This window comes from Trichosurus vulpecula, chromosome 2 (assembly GCF_011100635.1).
Source record: "Trichosurus vulpecula isolate mTriVul1 chromosome 2, mTriVul1.pri, whole genome shotgun sequence".
NCBI classification, from domain to species: domain Eukaryota; kingdom Metazoa; phylum Chordata; class Mammalia; order Diprotodontia; family Phalangeridae; genus Trichosurus; species Trichosurus vulpecula.
In genome coordinates this window covers 332,376,747-332,394,144 of record NC_050574.1, presented here as the reverse complement: position 1 = coordinate 332,394,144, position 17,398 = coordinate 332,376,747, and the positions used below count along the sequence as shown (strand labels likewise).

The 17,398-nt window shown below is 40.1% G+C and overlaps 1 protein-coding gene across 2 annotated transcripts in view; it reads right to left on the bottom strand.

Moving 5' to 3' along the window:
* The window catches only part of MYLK (myosin light chain kinase), a 338,535-nt gene that overhangs the window by 186,086 nt on the left and 135,051 nt on the right, over positions 1 to 17,398 (bottom strand). For both annotated transcript variants that reach the window (XM_036746782.1, XM_036746783.1), the window contains exons 7-9: positions 8,993 to 9,011; positions 4,673 to 5,220; positions 4,022 to 4,228 (exon numbers count right to left, since the gene is read on the bottom strand). In XM_036746782.1, the coding sequence (XP_036602677.1) occupies positions 4,022 to 4,228; positions 4,673 to 5,220; positions 8,993 to 9,011 (774 nt within the window). The remainder of the gene's footprint in view (positions 1 to 4,021; positions 4,229 to 4,672; positions 5,221 to 8,992; positions 9,012 to 17,398) is intronic.

The window sequence follows — 17,398 nt, the reverse complement described above, 5'->3', positions numbered from 1 at the left end:
CCCAGCCTCCCATTGCAAAAACTGTTCTAGTCTAGCCTCAAGAAAAGGAAAGCTGACAGTGAAAAAGCACAGAGGGCCTGGATTCAAGTCTCGCTTCTGATACTCACTACCTGTGTGACCTCAGGCAAGTCATTTGCACGTAAGTGGCCTCAGCTCCCTCATCTGTTTAATGAGTTTAGACTACATGGCTTCTGAGGTCCTTTCCAGTTTAGATCTAGGATCAAATGACGGTGGGCAGCTAGGTGGCGCAGTGTATAGAGCCCTGGCCCTGGAGTCAGGAAGACCTGAGTTCAAATCTGCCCTCAGACACTTGCCAGCTGCGTGACCCTGGGCAAGTCACTTCACCCTGTTTGCCTCAGTTTCCTCCTCTGTAAAATGAGCTGGAGAAGGAAATGACAAACTACTCCAGTATCTTTGTCATGAAAACCCCAAATGGGGTCACAAAGAGTTGGGAAATGACTGAAAATGACTGAACGACAACAATCCTACGATGACATAGTGAATATGACGTTGGTCTTGGAGTCAAGAAGGCCTAGATTCAAATCCTGCTTCAGATACTTACTAGCAGTGTGACTGTGAGCAAGTACACCTCCCTATGCCTCAGTTTCCTCAACTATAAAATGAGAGGGTTGGGTGCTATGACCTCTAAGTTCCCTTCTACCTCTAAATCAACAATTCTATGATCCCAGAGCTTTGGGACGAATGATTTTGAGTGATGTGACTTGAGTGCCCCCAAAAAAGGCAAGTTCTGTTTCACGAGACTGGTAGTCAACTCATGGAAGTCATTACTCTAAGAAGGGGAACGGGCTGAAAATATAAATAGATCCAAAAAGGTTTCAACAAATTTATGGATGACAGAGCCATAATAGGAAACAGGGTTGTTTGGGGACATGCTCTCATCCTTTGAGCCTGACTTCCAAGAGTACAACCATTCCCCGTTTGTCAGACCCAGAACATGAAACTTTGCAGACCAGTGATATGCCCCACAACTGCAATTTTCTCCCTGAACTCTCTGACTATTACTATTTTGTTCCAAAGATAAATAAGGCACTAGACATCCATCATAAAATAATTACAAGCAGCATGCTCCTTCTGGGGGTAGATACAGCATTTAGATAAGATGTGGTCCTTGCACTTAGTGACAGACTCATTATAGTCTATTAGGATAGAATGGAAGATGATACAAAACACAGACCACTATAATATGGAATATTACAAGACCACAAAATTGTAGATTTGGATCTAGAATGGACCATGTTGTTTTTTGGTCATTTTTCAGTCATTTCCAACTCTCAGTGACTCCATTTGGGGTTTTCTTGGCAAAGATACTGGAATGGCTGGCTATTACCTTCTCCAGCTCATTTTACAGATGAGGAAGCTGAGGCAAATGGGGTTAAGTGACTTGCCCAGAGTAGCACATCTAGTAAGTGTCGGAGGCCTGCTTTGAACTCAGGAACATGAGTCTTCCTGATTCCAAGTCAAGTGCTCTATCGACTGAGCCACCTAGCTGCCCTGGAATGGACCATAGAGGCCACCTGTTCAAAATCCCTCATTTTATAGGTGATGAATCTGAAAACCAGAAGTTATATACCTGCCCCAACATCATCCGCATAGTAAGCCAAGCTGGGATCTCAACCCAGATACAAAATAAAGTGCTATTACAGATGGAATAAGGAGGAAATCAAGGAAAGCTTCATGAAGTGTGTGGCCTAATCTGAGTTGGGCTTAAAGGGTGAGTAGGAAATGAACAAATGAAGAGGGAGAAAGAGGTATTCCAGGTCCAGTGTAAAATTTAGCTGGACTACAGAAGACACAGAGACAAATATTGAGATAAGATAGGAAATGTAGAATGGCACCAAGTTATAGGGGATATGGATACTAGGAAAAGGAAAGTGTTACTTGGAAGATAATGAAGCACCATCAGAGATTTCTGAGCAAAGGAGTCACTTGATCACGTCTATGCATAATCCATTCTCCACAGAATGGAAAATGGAATTGAGTGAGTACAAGGCGGCAAGATGTTAGGAAAATGTTACAGCAATCTAGGTGGCTGTATTAGGGTAGTGGGAATAGGAATACAAAGGAGGGTACTGATAACAGAGTTGTTATAGACCCTAGGTACCACTTGGATATGAAAGTTAAAAAAGAGAGAAGACTCAAAGTTTTAAGAGTCAATTCATCAAATATAGGAGGCCATATGAGCTATAATTCAGCAAATAGAAATAGTGCGATCAGAAGGAGAACCAAGTTTGGGGGTGGGCAATACAATGAGTTGGTTTGTACATGTTCAGTTTGAGGTACTAAGTGGGACTCCCAGGTTGAGATGTCTTGTAGGTAGATGGAGATGCACATCTGGAAAGGGGGCAGTCAGGACTGGAGATGGAGACTTGGGAGTCATTTCAATGGATGTAATAACCAAAGTCATGGTACTGAATGAGATTGCCAAAGGAGAGAGGTGAGCCAAGGACAGGAGGTGTCCATGAAGGTGCTCTGTCTTCAAAGCCAATGGAGGAGAGAGTAGACAATAATAGGAAATGTTGCAGAGGATAAAATGATCATAGGTTTTGAGTTGGGAGGGACCTTAGACGTCATTGAGTTCCAACACCCTGATTTTACAGATGAGGAAACAGTCACAGAAAGGTTAATTAACTTGCTCCTGACTGTGCTGCTAGTAAGAAAATGGAGTGGAATGAAGAAAAAAAAGTGGTTATTGGATTTGGTGATTAAAAGGTCACTGGTGACCTTTTAGAGAATAGTCTTAGATTTATGCAAGTGGCAACCAGTTTGGTGAAGTAGAGAGGTCCAGGGGTGAGTGCTTGAGTTGGAGTCAGAGGATGTTCACATAGTGCTTTTTCTATTTACTACCTGTATGACTTTGCCATCTCACTCGTCTTTGCCTCATTTTTCTCATCAATAAAACAAAAAAGCTGGACTAACATGAAACCTAAGATGCCTTCTCACTCTAAATCTATGATCCTATACTTATGAAGGAATGAACCAAGGCTGAGTGGATGATGAGGAGGTTTTCAAGAATTGGAGCTGTGCAGAAGAGGACAGAGAAGGGATGGTAGCCAAAGGGAGGCTCTCGTGGGGTAAGAAGGAGTGTGGGGGTGATTGAAGGTACATGAAAAAGACAGAAAGAATGATTATCGGAGAAAAAGGCTTGGCTAAACCGGAGAAGGCAGGATAGAATGGAATCAAAGGCACAAGCAGAAATATTAGACTCAAGGACTCTTTTCTGTGACCAGTGGGAAGAGGAAGAAAATGAGGAACAAGACAGAAGTTTTCAGGGGCAGAGGAGGGGACTTATTGGAGCTTATGTTGAGTGGCCTTGATCTCAATGAAATAGGAGGCTGTCTCATGTCATGAAGGTTCCTAGGCAGGGATAAGGACACAATCTGAGGAAAAAGAGGAAAAGTCTTAGAGTAGTCATTATGGGAAATGAGATAGAGAGTTCATAAAAGGATATGTGTGTACGTGTCTGTCATGTATGTGTGTTATGTGGAAAAATTCACTCTATTTGCATGTCTCACTCTCAAAGCAATGGTTTTAATATGTGGGGTACAGTGTTCAAAGTGAGACTGAAAATCAATACAAAGAGATATAGCTTCTCATATTATTCTCCCAACCCCCTCTCCATCTCATGCCACTTAAAAGAACCCACCTTAAGCAAATCACTTAAAGTCTCTACATGTTCTCTATAAAATGAGGAGCCTGGATTAGGTGGTCTTTAAGGTTCCATTTCTAAGTCTATGATCTTATAATCTGTGCATATAGAATGGAATCACTCTAGAGTAGATATGATTCTCACACCCCCAAAAAACTTTCTCTGTGGCCTTGGGATACATTGAAAGATGTTTCTGCAGTAGATTCATCTTCCCAATTAAAGTCCATGACTTCACAGAAGGCTATGAGGGAAGGAGTCGGAGATAAAAGAAATATCATGTGGAATCGGCCAGGTGAATCATCTCCCCATAGAGAATTAGGAGGCAGCTAACTGCATATGAAGACATATACTCACTTCTGACTGTCAGCATCCACCGGCTGGTCACGCGGCCTTTGTTGTTGTAGGCCATGCAGCTGTAGCTGCCGCTGTCTTCCATCTGAGCCTTCTGTAGGCACAGGCAATGGGTGGCATTCTCATCTTCATATATCTGGATCCCTTCACTTTCCAGCAGAAGGGTATTGTCCCGGAACCATTCCACAGTTGGCTTTGGAGTCCCTGAAACTACAGAAATAGATAAAGGCATGTAGAGGCCATAGAATAGCGTCAATGGCTGGGGATGGGATGGATGAGTAAGACGAGGAGAGCCCAAATCCAAATGATCAAACTACTCCTACCTCTCTTTACAATGCCTTTTATCCCAAGGAATGTCACATGACTGCTCCTTTTCTCAGCATCCTTTTCCCAGTAGTACCCTCATATTGTAACTTATCATGAAGTATTTCTTAGGACAAGTACCACGGAACTTTTTTGTTAGACTGAGAAATCCTCAGGCCTCACTGGATTAAGTATTTATCCCCTGAAATTGTAGGCTAGATCTCCTTGCCCTTGTGATTTATCCTAGCATACCTAGGGTTCTGAAGGGCCTCAAAGAGCTTGAAACAACAGGGAATAAATGGAACTAATAGAGGAAACAGGTCTGTGTTCCATGATCATTCTCTCACTCACCCTGACTTCTGAATTTGACTTCATCACCTTCCTGGATTTCCTGACTTTCAGGCTGTGTCAAGAATTGGGGGGCCCCCCCAAAGATCTTGTTTCTCCTGTTTTCGAGGGTGATTTTCTTGGTTGCTATTTTGGTCTCCAGATCCTGGCTCTTGGAATCAGGTTCTTTAGACAGGGAAGATGCTGTAGGATGAGCTGTGGGCATCTTCTCTTCCCCCTGAAGCGGGAGGTTGCCCATGGCCTGTGGCTTGGTTTCAACAGGGGCTCTTACAGATTGCAAGATGATAGTGCTTGATGTCTTCTGGAGGACTGGACCCACTTCTGGGACTTTCTCCTTCAGCTTGTAGGGGGGTTCTGGACAAGACTCGCTCAGGGACTGGGGTTGTCTGTGTGTCCTTTCATTTTCTCTAGAGAACCTTCTTGGGAGGTCCGAGTGATTTTGACTCTTGTCTACACTCTCTAGGCCACTCAATGGGAAGTGTTTTGAGATTTTGTCGACTGTCACCTTCTTAGTTTCAGAACTTTCAGCCACAACTGCATTCAAGGGGTATCTGTGGGCAGGGAGAAAGAAGGAATGAATTGATTTAGAGAATAAAAGAATCAGCAGGACCCTTAGAGACGTTATTCATCGCAAAGTCAGAATCCAGGGATATTAAAACCCCGGGAAGTCAAAAACAGTTAACACCAAGACATCTTTCCCCCTAGAAGCTGTATTTTAAGGGAATGTGGTAAAATGAATAATAACCACTAAATAAACTAGTCTGAGAACCATAGAAATTATAAAAAAATAATAATAGTTTCATAAATAATAATACTTTTATAAATAATGATATTTACATGGCACTTTAAGGTCTGCATACGTTACTCATTTGATCCTCACAACAACCCTGTGAGGCAGGTGCTATTATTATGCTCATTTTACAGATGAGGAAACTGAGGCTGAGAGAGGTAAAGTGATCTGACCAGGGTCATGTAGCTAGTAAGTGTCCTGCCTAGGAACTGAACTCAGGTCTTTTTGACTTCAATATGCTATTTGTTGTACCACTTAGCATCAAAGGATAGAAGAGATCTTAGGTATCATTTATCTCAACAAACTTATTTTCCGGACAATAAAAACTGAAGCCCATGTAAAGTAAAAATGACTTGGGATCACTTGGTTTATAAGGGACAGAGACTGGGATTTGAACTCAGGTCCTGTAGCTCTCAAGTTTGGCACTTTATCCATTATCCAATCCTATGTCTCAAATATGACCTCTGGGCCTTGAGAAAGTGAGAATGGCGAAGTTATTTATCTTACAATTTCTCCTGAGATGATCAAGAAAGTATTTCTGGTGTAGAGGAGTTTGGTTGCGAATATTAATATTTGGTCCTTCTGCCAGAGTTCCACTCCAGACTCTCAATGACAGTGATCTGGGTTCTTAAAGGCCATGCCAGGGGAACATGAGTTCTGGAAGGGATGTCCACGCTAGTGCAGGCCACCATCACCTCACATGTAGGCAAAAGGTAAAAGCCTGCGGGTAGGTCTCCCTGCCTCATGTATCTCCTCTCTCCTATCCATTTTCCACTCAACCCCCAAAGGTGTTGTACTAATGCACAGATCCAACCACATCACCACTTCCTCCTAGTCAATAAACTCCAGTGGCTCCCCAACACCTTTAGGACCATATACAAAATTCTGTTTGGTGTTCAAAGCCCTTCATGACCTCATCCTCTCCATTCCAATTTTCTTCTATCTTACTCCCTACTCTTTGATCTAATGACACTGGCCTCCTGGCTGCTGCATCTCTCCATCTAGGCTCTTTCTCCAACTGTCCCTCATGTCTGAAATGCTCTCCCTCCTCGTGGCTTCCTTTAAGGCCCAACTAAAATCCTATTTTCTATAGGAAGTTTTTTTTTAACCCCTCCTAATTCTAGTGCCTTTCTCTCTTATTTATCCTGTACATATTGTACGTATTTTTTGTTTGTTGCCTCTCCCATTAGATTGCGAGCTCCTTGAGGGCAGGGGACTATCTTTTACCTCTTTTTGTATCCCGAGTGCTTAGCATAGTGCCTGGCACACAGTAGGAACTTAATAAATGTTTATTGGTTGTCTGACTGACCTTCTGATATCAAGCTTAAAAAGACTGCGAATCCCTACTCATTGATATAGTGGGTGTTTGTCAACTGGGGTTGAATCTAATTTTAAAGTTTGGAGGGGCTTATCACATGGATCTTGGTCAACAGGTGATAAATTATTTTGGTTACAGTAGCCCATGAAGAGACAGTTGGACAAGACGGCCTCTGAGGTCCCTTCCAGTACCAGATCTATGATCCTATAATCTCCTTGGTCATGAAGGGGTTATGACCCAAGCTGGTAGAAGCAGTATTCACAGGAAGTAACTATTAAAGGCGAGAAGCAACTTCAAAGGAACAATGTTTCCAGATTACTGGGTGCTTTTAGCAAAGCCAGAAGCAAAAAAGAGATTAGCAGAAGGCATTGAGAATTTGGCCGTTAAAGCCTTTTACCGCAGGGTCCTTTCCTACCTCAGTCTTCTCACACTTTACTTTCTACCAGGCATACGGTCTAGCTACGTGGCCTAATTGCTGATCCTTACAAAGAACACTCCATCCTTGGGCTCGGGGCTTTTGCCCTGGCTCTCCTCTGTGCCTGGAATGCTCTCCCCGCCCAACTCTAGTTCCTGGTTTCCCCAGCCTCCTTCAAGACTTGGTTCACCTTCTGCAGGAGGCCTTCCTGATCTGTCTCCACACCCTTCCGTCTCCAATTACTACTAGTACCTTCCCTCTGAGATGACCTTCAATTTACACAGATGTGTCTGCATATGTATATATGCTACAGGCACATTTATATGTATGTATTTATATATTATATATTAAGGTATACATACAATAAGGATGAACTATACAATAAGGACATGTAAATACATATATGTGTGTATGTACATACATACAGACAACAAAGACTGTGTTTGTGCCCTTTTTTGGTAACCCTAGTGGTTAGCATCAAACCCGGAATACAGTCAGTGCCGGACAGATATTTGTGGACCAATGATAAACACTCAACCATTTTTCATGGTGACGCAGGGAAGCAGTAGCATTTCTGAATAAACTCCCAATCATTTCTACATATCTGGAATGTATTAGGTCACCATCATTTCTCCTCCTTGCGATGCCAGGCTTAACCCCTGAGCAGAGGAAGGGGCTGCTAGAAACATCCTGAGAAAGGTCAGAGGGGACTTGAATTGAATTCTACACAGACACCAAAAGCTGACATCTCTCAGCCCCACTGTCTTCTCAAAGGATTCTTGCTCCTGCGACTACAACTGTGTGAGAGAAACTGTTCCTGTGACTACAATAATTTGGGAGAGAAAAGAACCGAAGAGAATAATAAAGAGAGACTTTATACTAGCGACCCATTTATGGTATAGAGGGAAGAATACTAGTTTGGGTATCAGAAAAAAGATGTGGCTTCAAATTCAGGTTTTGCCACCAATTACCTGTAGGGCCTTGGGTAAGTCATCTAACCTCTCTGAGGCTCGGTTTTCTCGCGAGTAAAATGAGGATCATGATAATTTCCCATCATACCTAAAGAATGTTGTGAAGGTCACTGGAAATAGTTCAACTATAAGCACTCAGTAACCATAAAGTAACATAAAAATGTCAATGCTAATTCTTAGCTCACACAGATACATTATTATTACGCTTACTGGCACATTAAACAGCGATAGCTTCAGAGCAAATCTTAATACTACTCCCTTTCCTTTCTAGCTCATTTTTTCCTGGTATGGTTTTTAAAAATTTTTTATTTAAAATTTTGACTTCCGAGTTCTATTCCTCCCTTCCTCTCCCCTCCTTCTCGAGATGGTAAGCAATCAGATATAGGTTATGCATGTGCAATTATGTAAAACATTTCCATATGAGTCACTTTATGTAAGACTAAAAAAAAAGAATGAAAGAAAGTAAAAAATAGCATTCTTCATCATTAGTCCTTTGGGATGGTCTTGGGTCATTGTGTTGTTGAGAATAGCTACGTCATTTACAATTCTTCATCAAACAATATTGTTGTTACTGCAGACAATGTTCTCCTGGTTCTTTCTCTTTACTTCACTATGCATCAGTTCATGTAAGTCTTTCCAGGTTTTTCTGAAACCATCTTGCTTGTCATTTCTTATAGCACAATAATAAATAATACTCCATTATAATATCACAGCTTATCTAGCTATTCCTCAATTGATGGCATCCCTTTGATTTCCAATTCTTAGCTACCACAAAAGATCAGCTCGTTTAGATGATAGAAAATTCAATAATCGTGAAATGCAAACATACCTATTTGTCTTCTCTGTACCTGGAAAAAGAAGAGGGAAAAGGATAAGTGACCGTTAATGTAGCATCTTATAAACCAAAGAAAATAAAAAACAAGGCCCCTTGACTTTACACAGTGCTTTAACATCCACACTGTCTTATCTTTGCCCTTCCTGTACCCTCACTATAGTTAAACACTCCTAAATCCTATTCTCTCAGTGCCCAGACTTTTTTTTAGGGTTAATGCCCCTGAGAGGTATTATAGGAGAGGTGGTAGAGACCAGGCCCCAGAATCTGGAAGACTCAGGTTCAAGTCCTGACTCTGACACACTTTAAGGCATGTGACCCTTGGCAAGGCACTTGCTCAGTGCCTCCAAGCAACTCAGAGACAAGAAGTTGCACATTTGCCCCTCTGCAGTAGTCAAGGGGGGTTACCTTAGGAGGAGTTCCCTATACTTAACAAGTCACAGATCTAGATTCTGATCTGCTAATTCCAGATGGATAGACTGCTGGGGGCCTAATGAGTTTACTTCATCAGAAAACTTCCACATGTTCATAGATGCCTACAATACCTTAACTTAGGGGAGGAGGAACCTTTTTGTAATGAGGGTCAGTGATATACAAAAGAGAAAGCAATTGATTTCCAACCTCATGTTCACAGATAAACCTAACATGTCAGTAACAGGAAAAATAGTAGAAATCACAAAATTACCTCAGCAGATGCTGGAAGATAATAAACAAAATACATATTCTTGCTTAAATTATGGAAAAAACACACATCGAAGGTATCTTCCTTAATATGATAAAGAGTACACAGTATATATACTTAAAGCAAAACAGCAAAATTATAAATAACAGAGAGGTGCTAAAGTTATCCCTCTTAAAAGTATGCCCTTGGTCACTACTCCTATTAAAGAGAGAAACATAGGTTATAACAACTAGACAAGAAAAATAGGTAAAAACTAAAAAACCAAAAAGGCAAAAGATAAGTACATTACTTTTTATAGATAACCTAATTTTATACCTAGATAATCCAAGAAAAGGAGCCCAAAAGTTATCAAATATAGAAAATTGAAATACCAAGAAATAAGATAAAATCCCTAAATATAAATCTATATGCTGGTGATATGCAGCTAGAAAATACACAAAGACACAATCTATTCCCCATGTTAAATTAATTAATGAAATTTAAAAAATTTTAAAGCCTAATGGGTGAAATAAAGGGATATATTAATACTTGAGGCTAGTTGGGAAAACTAACCAGAATAAAGATAAAACAGTTTAAATACAGAAATTAACTGCAATACCAATTAAAGGCCTTGTATATGCTATATAACGTGACAAATTAATACTGAAGTCTGCCTGGAAGAATAAGCAGAGATGAACATGAAGAACATACACAATGTATGCTTATATATACCTCAATGCATAGAATCTATGTGTAAACGTGTGTGCATCTATATGCACACAAACCACAGCTTTATAAAATAAAATGCTATAAAGCCTCAGAAACTCTTAAGCAAGTCACCTAACTGCTGTCTGTCTCATTTTCCTGATCTATAAAATAATAAAACGATAGCCCCTACCTCTCAGAGTTGTTGTGGGGATAAAGTGAGATATTTGTAAAGCGCTCGGCAAACTTTAAAGCACTACATAAATGCAATTATGGTTAATATTGTTGTGTATAGGGTATGCCAAAAGTCTTATTGAAGTTTTGTTATTAAACGCTTACAACTGTGCCAAGATTTCTGAGACATCTTGTACCATATGAATGTATTTGTATCATGTCTATAATGTATATTATATGCATATAAATAACATGTGTATATTTTGTTGTTCGGTTACTTCAGTCACGTCTGACTCTTTGTGACTCCACTTGGGGTTTTCTTGGCAAAGATACTGAAGTGGTTAGCCATTTCCTTTTCCAGTTCATTTTACAGATGAAGAAGCTGAGGTCAACAGGGTTAAGTGATTTGCCCAGGGTCACACAGCTATCAAATCTGAGGCCAGATTTGAACTCAGGTAGATGAGTCTTCCTGACACCAGGCCTGGCACACTAGCTACTACGCCGCTTAGCTGTCCCAAGGTGTGTGTGTGTATACATATGTGTGTGTGCACGTGCGCGCGTGTGTGTGTGCACATTTACATATGTATATGTCTATGTGCATATACACACATATACTTATACATTTATATGTAAATATAAAATATGTAGGTAGACCTATATTCTCAGACTTTACAATATTTTACAAAGCTATAGTTATAAGAATCATATTACATTAAGCTGAAAACCAAAAAAGATTAACTGAATAGAATGACCTAGAAAAATATTCGAACTACAGCAAGAAATTAGTGAAACAAAATATTCAAACTACAATAAGAAATTAATGAAACAAAACAGAAATAAAAGGATATCTTTATTTAGTACTTGGCTATCTGTCTCTTAATTATTTTTTCTCACTAAGCACTCTAGTGATCATTCAATTACTGTATTAAGTACCAATGATGAACCTGTGTCCACACATACTTCACACTGACCAATACAAAATAGGATACAGAAAAATCCATGATAAAACCTATTAATAACCAAAATAATTACTAGAAGAAAGCAAAACAACATTGATGCTAGATGAGAGCAGGGGAAGGGAGGTGCTTTTATGAATTTCAAGAAATGGAGATGTTTGATTTTTTTTCTTCATTTGGGTCAACCCTGTGATTGCATTGACCTTGGGAGTGTTTACTGAGGAACTTCCCATGCAGATCAGTTCCTTCTCTGCAAATGACAGTCTTAGCAAGTCGCCATGAGCACTGACAAGTGAAGTGACTTGCTCGGGCTAGCATATGTGAGAGACAGCATTGAAACTTAATTCTTTCTGACTCTGAGCCTAGCTCTCTATTGACTACTCCATGTCACCTCTCTGTAGCAATATAAGTCTAAAAACCAATTTAAAAGAAATCATGGTATATAGTAGAGATTGCACTAGATCTGGTATAATAGGGAGAACATTAGACTTGGAGGCAGTGGAACTGGGTTTTAGTCCCAGCTTAGAGAGAGATTTATTTTTTCCTCCATTTTTTCTCATTTAATATTTTAAAGTTATATTCCTAGAAGAGGAACCACTGAGATGAAAAGGACTGATCAGTTTTGTGACTCTTATTGTGTATCGCTATATTTAATTTTTTAAACTATTTTTGCCAATTTTATGGCAAATAAAGTAGTGCTTAAAAGTTGTTTTAATTTTTTTTTAAAACAAAAGGTCATAGATTTAGACCTGATAGGGACTTCAGTCACCATCTACTCCAAATTCCTTATTTTATAGGTAAGGAAATTGCAGTTAGGGAAAGTTAAGGGATTCATTGAGGACACACATTCAATAATGGTCAGAGGTAGGATTTGAACCCAGGTATTCCAACTACAAAGCCATTTTGTACCAGAAAGAAAATGGAGTCTACAAACTATAGGCCAGTGACCTTGACCTTGACTCTTAGCAAAATTCTAGAGCATATGATGAAAGTTGTGGTAAGTTAACACTGAGAAGAAGAAGCAGTGACTACAAAGGAACAGCTAGGTTTCATCAGTAACAGCTTACATCAAATTAACTTAATTTATTCTTTTCTCAGAGTCACTAGGTTATTAAACCAGAAGAATGTTGTAGATGCAGTTCACCTAGGTTTTACCAAGGCATTTGACAAAACCTCTTGCTAATTTTGGGGACAAAATGGACTAGACCACTGTTCAGTTAGCCAGATTTGGAGCTGGTTGAAAAACTGGACCTGATGAGCAGTCATTCCTCCTCTCCTTTGCTGTATTCTTGTCCAGATCATGTCCTCTAATTGAAGGTGTCTCAGGGTTCTGTCCTGGGTCCTCTTCTCTCCTCCCTCTCTACTACTTCACTTGGTGAGCTCATCATTTAATTATCACTTCAATGCTGATGATTCTCAAATCTACCTTTCTTGCCACTACGTCTCCACTGACCTCTAATCCCCCATCTCCAACTGCCGTTCAGACATCTCAGACCAGATGCCCATTAGACATCTTAAACTCAACATATCCAATACAAAACCCTCCCTTCTCTCCTTTGAAACTGCCACTATTTTAGTGTAGGCCCTCATCATCTCATGCCTTGATTATTGCAATAGTTTGCTGGTGGGTCTGCCCGACTTAAATCTCTCTTGACACCAATCCATCCTCCATTAAAGGGATTTTCCTAAAACACAAGAATGATCATGTCATCTCCCCTTCTCAATAAACTCCAGTGGCTCCCTATTGCCCCCAGGAACAAATACAAAATGTTTTGTTTTGGCATTCAAATCCCTTCATAGTCTAGCCCCCTTCTACCTTCCCAGTCTTCTTTTTTTTAAAAATTTATTTAATATATATAGTTTTCAGCATTGATTTTCACAAGAGTTTGAATTACAAATTTTCTCCCCGTTTCTACCCTCCTGCCCACTCCAAGATGGCGTATATTCTGGTTACCCCATTCCCCAGTCAGCCCTCCCATCTGTCACCCCACTCCCCTGCCATCCCCCTTTCCCTTCTTCTCTTGTAGGGCAAGATAAATTTCTACGCCCCATTGCCTGATATCTAGGCTCTTTTTTTGATCATGGCTTTCAGGTAGTCCAATAATTTTTAAATTATCTCTCCTAGATCTATTTGCCAGGTCAGTGGTTTTTCCAATGAGATATTTCACATTGTCTTCCACTTTTTCATTCCTTTGTTTCTGTTTTATAATATCTTGATTTCTCATAAAGTCACTAGCTTCCACTTGCAAAAACTTTTTTTGTTGTTGTTTTTGAACGTCTGTTTTTAAAACTTTGAGTTCCAAATTCTCTCCCCTCTTCCCTCCCCACTCACCCACCTAAGAAGGCAAGCAATTCAACATAGGTCACATGTGTATCATTATGTAAAACCCTTCCACAATACTCACGTTGTGAAAGATTAACTATGTTTTGTTCCTTCCTAACCTATCCACCTTTATTCAATTTTCCTCCCTTGACCCTGTCCCTTTTTGAAAGTGTTTGTTTTTGATTACCTCCTCCCCCGTCTGCCCTCCCTTCTATCATCCCCCCTTTTTGATCTTCTTCCTCCTTCTTTCCTGTGGGATAAGATACCCAATTGAATGTGTATGGTATTCCCTCCTCAGGTCAAATCTGATGAGAGCAAGATTTACTCATTCCTCCTCACCTGCCCCCTCTTCCCATCCTATAGAACCACTTTTTCTTGCCACTTTTATGTGAGATAATTTACCCCATTCTATCTCTCCCTTTCTCCCTCTCTCAATATATTCCTTTCTTATCCCTTAATTTGATTTTATTTTTTTAGATATCATCCCTTCATATTCAAGTCACCCTGGGCCCTCTGTCTATATATATACATACATACATATATGTATATGTATATGTATATATGTATATATGTATATGTATATATGTATGTATATGTATGTATATGTATATATGTGTGTGTATGTATATATATGTATATATACACACATACATACACATATACATATACATGTCTGTACATATATATACACCTACACATATACATACATAGACACACACATACGTATGTATATACATACACATATACATATGCATATTCCTTTCAGCTACTATGATACTGAGGTCTCATGAATCATACACATCATCTTTCCATGTAGGAATGTAAACAAAACAGTTCAACTTTAGTAAGTCCCTTACGATTTCTCTTTCTTGTTTACCTTTTCATGCTTCTCTTGATTTGTGTTTGAAAGTCAAATTTTCTATTCAGCTCTGGTCTTTTCACTAAGACAGCTTGAAAGTCCTCTGTTTTATTGAAAGTCTATATTTTGCCTTATAGCATGATACTCAGTTTTGCTGGGTAGGTGATTCTTGGTTTTAATCCTAGCTCCATTGACCTCCGGAATATTGTATTCCAAGCCCTTCAGTCCCTTAATGTGGAAGCTGCTAGATCCTGTGTTATCCTGATTGTGTTTCCAAAATACTCAAATTGTTTCTTTCTGGCCACTTGCAGTATTTTCTCCTTGATCTGGGAGCTCTGGAATTTGGTGACAATATTCCTAGGAGTTTTCTTTTTGGGGTCTTTTTGAGGAGGTGATCTGTGGATTCTTTCAATTTCTATTTTGCCCTGTGGCTCTAGAATATCAGGGCAGTTCTCCTTGATAATTTCTTGAAAGATGATATCTAGGCTCTTTTTTTGATCATGGCTTTCAGGTAGTCCAATAATTTTTAAATTCTCTCTCCTGGATCTATTTTCCAGGTCAGTGGTTTTTCCAATGAGATATTTCACATTGTCTTACACTTTTTCATTCCTTTGGTTCTGTTTTATAATATCTTGATTTCTCGTAAAGTCACTAGCTTCCACTTGCTCCAATCTAATTTTTAAGGTAGTATTTTCTTCCATGGTCTTTTGGACCTTCTTTTCCATTTGGCTAATTCTGCCTTTCAAGACATTCTTCTCCTCATTGGCTTTTTGGAGCTCTTCTGCCATTTGAGTTAGTCCAGTTTTTAATATTTCTTTTCAGTATTTTTTTGGTCCTCCTTTACCAAGTCATTGACTTGTTTTTCATGGGTTTCTTGCATCCTTCTCATTTCTCTTCCCACTAACCTTCTCTGTTGTCTTTGGTGTTTGTGAGTTAAGAAGTCTGGTAACTGCTGCAGCTCACTGATTCAGGGCGCTAGGGCACGCTCTGCCCACTCCTGGTCTGGTTGGTCCTCGGGGCCCACGCTGGGCTCTGCTCCACTCCGCTCCCAGCTCTGTGCGTGATAGACCTCATTCAGCGACCATCCAGGCTGTCCTGGGCTGAATCCTGCTTCCCTCTGCTATTTTGTGGGTTTTGCAGCTCTAGAATTTGTTCAGAGCCATTTTTTATAGGTTTTTGGAGGGACCTGGGGGCGGAGCTCATGCACGTCCCTGTTTTCCAGCCACCATCTTGGCTCCACCCTGCCCTCCCCACCAAGTCTTCTTATATCTTACTCCCTGGTACTCTTCGACCCAGTAACACTGTTCCATGAACAAGACATTGCATCTCTAGGCTATGGATATTCTCTCTGGCTGTCTCCAATGCCTGGAATACTCTCCCTCCTCTGCTCTGACTAATGATCTCCTCGGCTTCCTTTAAGTCCCAACTAAAATGACACATTCCCCAGCCCCTCTTAATTCCAGAACCTTCTCTGTGTTATTTATTTCCCATTTATCCCGTATGTAGCTTGCATTGCATATATTTGTTTGCTTGTTGTCTCCCCATTAGACTATAAGCTCCTTGAGGCCAGGGACTATCTTCTGCCTCTTTTTATATGCCTAGCACTTAGCACAGTACCTGGCCCATAATAGGCCTCAATAAATGTTTATTGAATTGAAATGATGTCAATCTAGACAGAGATGCTTTGGAAAGAACACTAGATTTAGATTCAAAGGCTTAGAATTTGAAATCAAATTTCAGCATTGCCAATGACCACCCGTATGACCTTGGGCAAATCACTTAACCTCTCTGGGCCTTGATCTCCTTCTCTGTAAAATACACGGATTGGACTGGATGACTCCTAAAGGCCCTTCTAGCCCTAATAAAAATACTAGTTAGCATCTGTGTAGCAATTTGAAATTTGCAAAGCACTTTACAAATATTATTTCACTTTACCCTCATAGCAACCCTGAAAAGTAGGTGTTATCATTATTTTCATTGTATAGATGGGGAAAGGGAGGAAGAAAGTGAACAGAAATAAAGGAATAAGATGGCACCAGTACAGGGGAAGCAGGGTCAAGGTGATCTCTGTTTTGTTTTTTGTTTTAACCAAAATGATGGGGAATTTTTTGCATGCTTGAAGGTATAGAGGAAATGAGTGGTGGAGGTGGGGGAGTCAAGAGAGAAGACAGTAGAAAGGAAGGCAATAACTATAAGTGCCAAATATTTCAAGAATGGGAATCACCAGGATTAAGGGGTCCAGATGAAGCAGTTACCTTCACAGAGGAAGTGGAGCATTTCTTACTCAGGACTGCAGGGAAAATGATCTCGAACAAGTCTTTAAACATAAAGTCTCTCATCTATGAGATGGACTAGGTGGTTCCTAGGTCCCTTTCTAAAACAGAGTTGGGTTGAGGTAGGGGGATAAAGGTGGGTGCTTCGGGTGGTTGGCTCTCACCTCAGTGAAACAGGAATTGAAATCATTAGAAGAGATGGACGTAAAATGGGGGTGAGATTAGGAAGGGAGACTGAAGAGCTTCCGTAAAACAGCTTTGTAGTGTTTTGTTACAAAATCAACAAGAAGTGAATAGAAGGAGTAACAGTCCAGATTAAGTAGAACAGGATCTTAGAGTAGGTCAGGCCTATAAAATTGTGCTGCTTCTTCTAACAGACAGTGGAAGTAAGTCGGGGCATAGGAGAATTAGTACCCTGTAAACCAGGACTATCTACCTCGTCTGTGACTAAT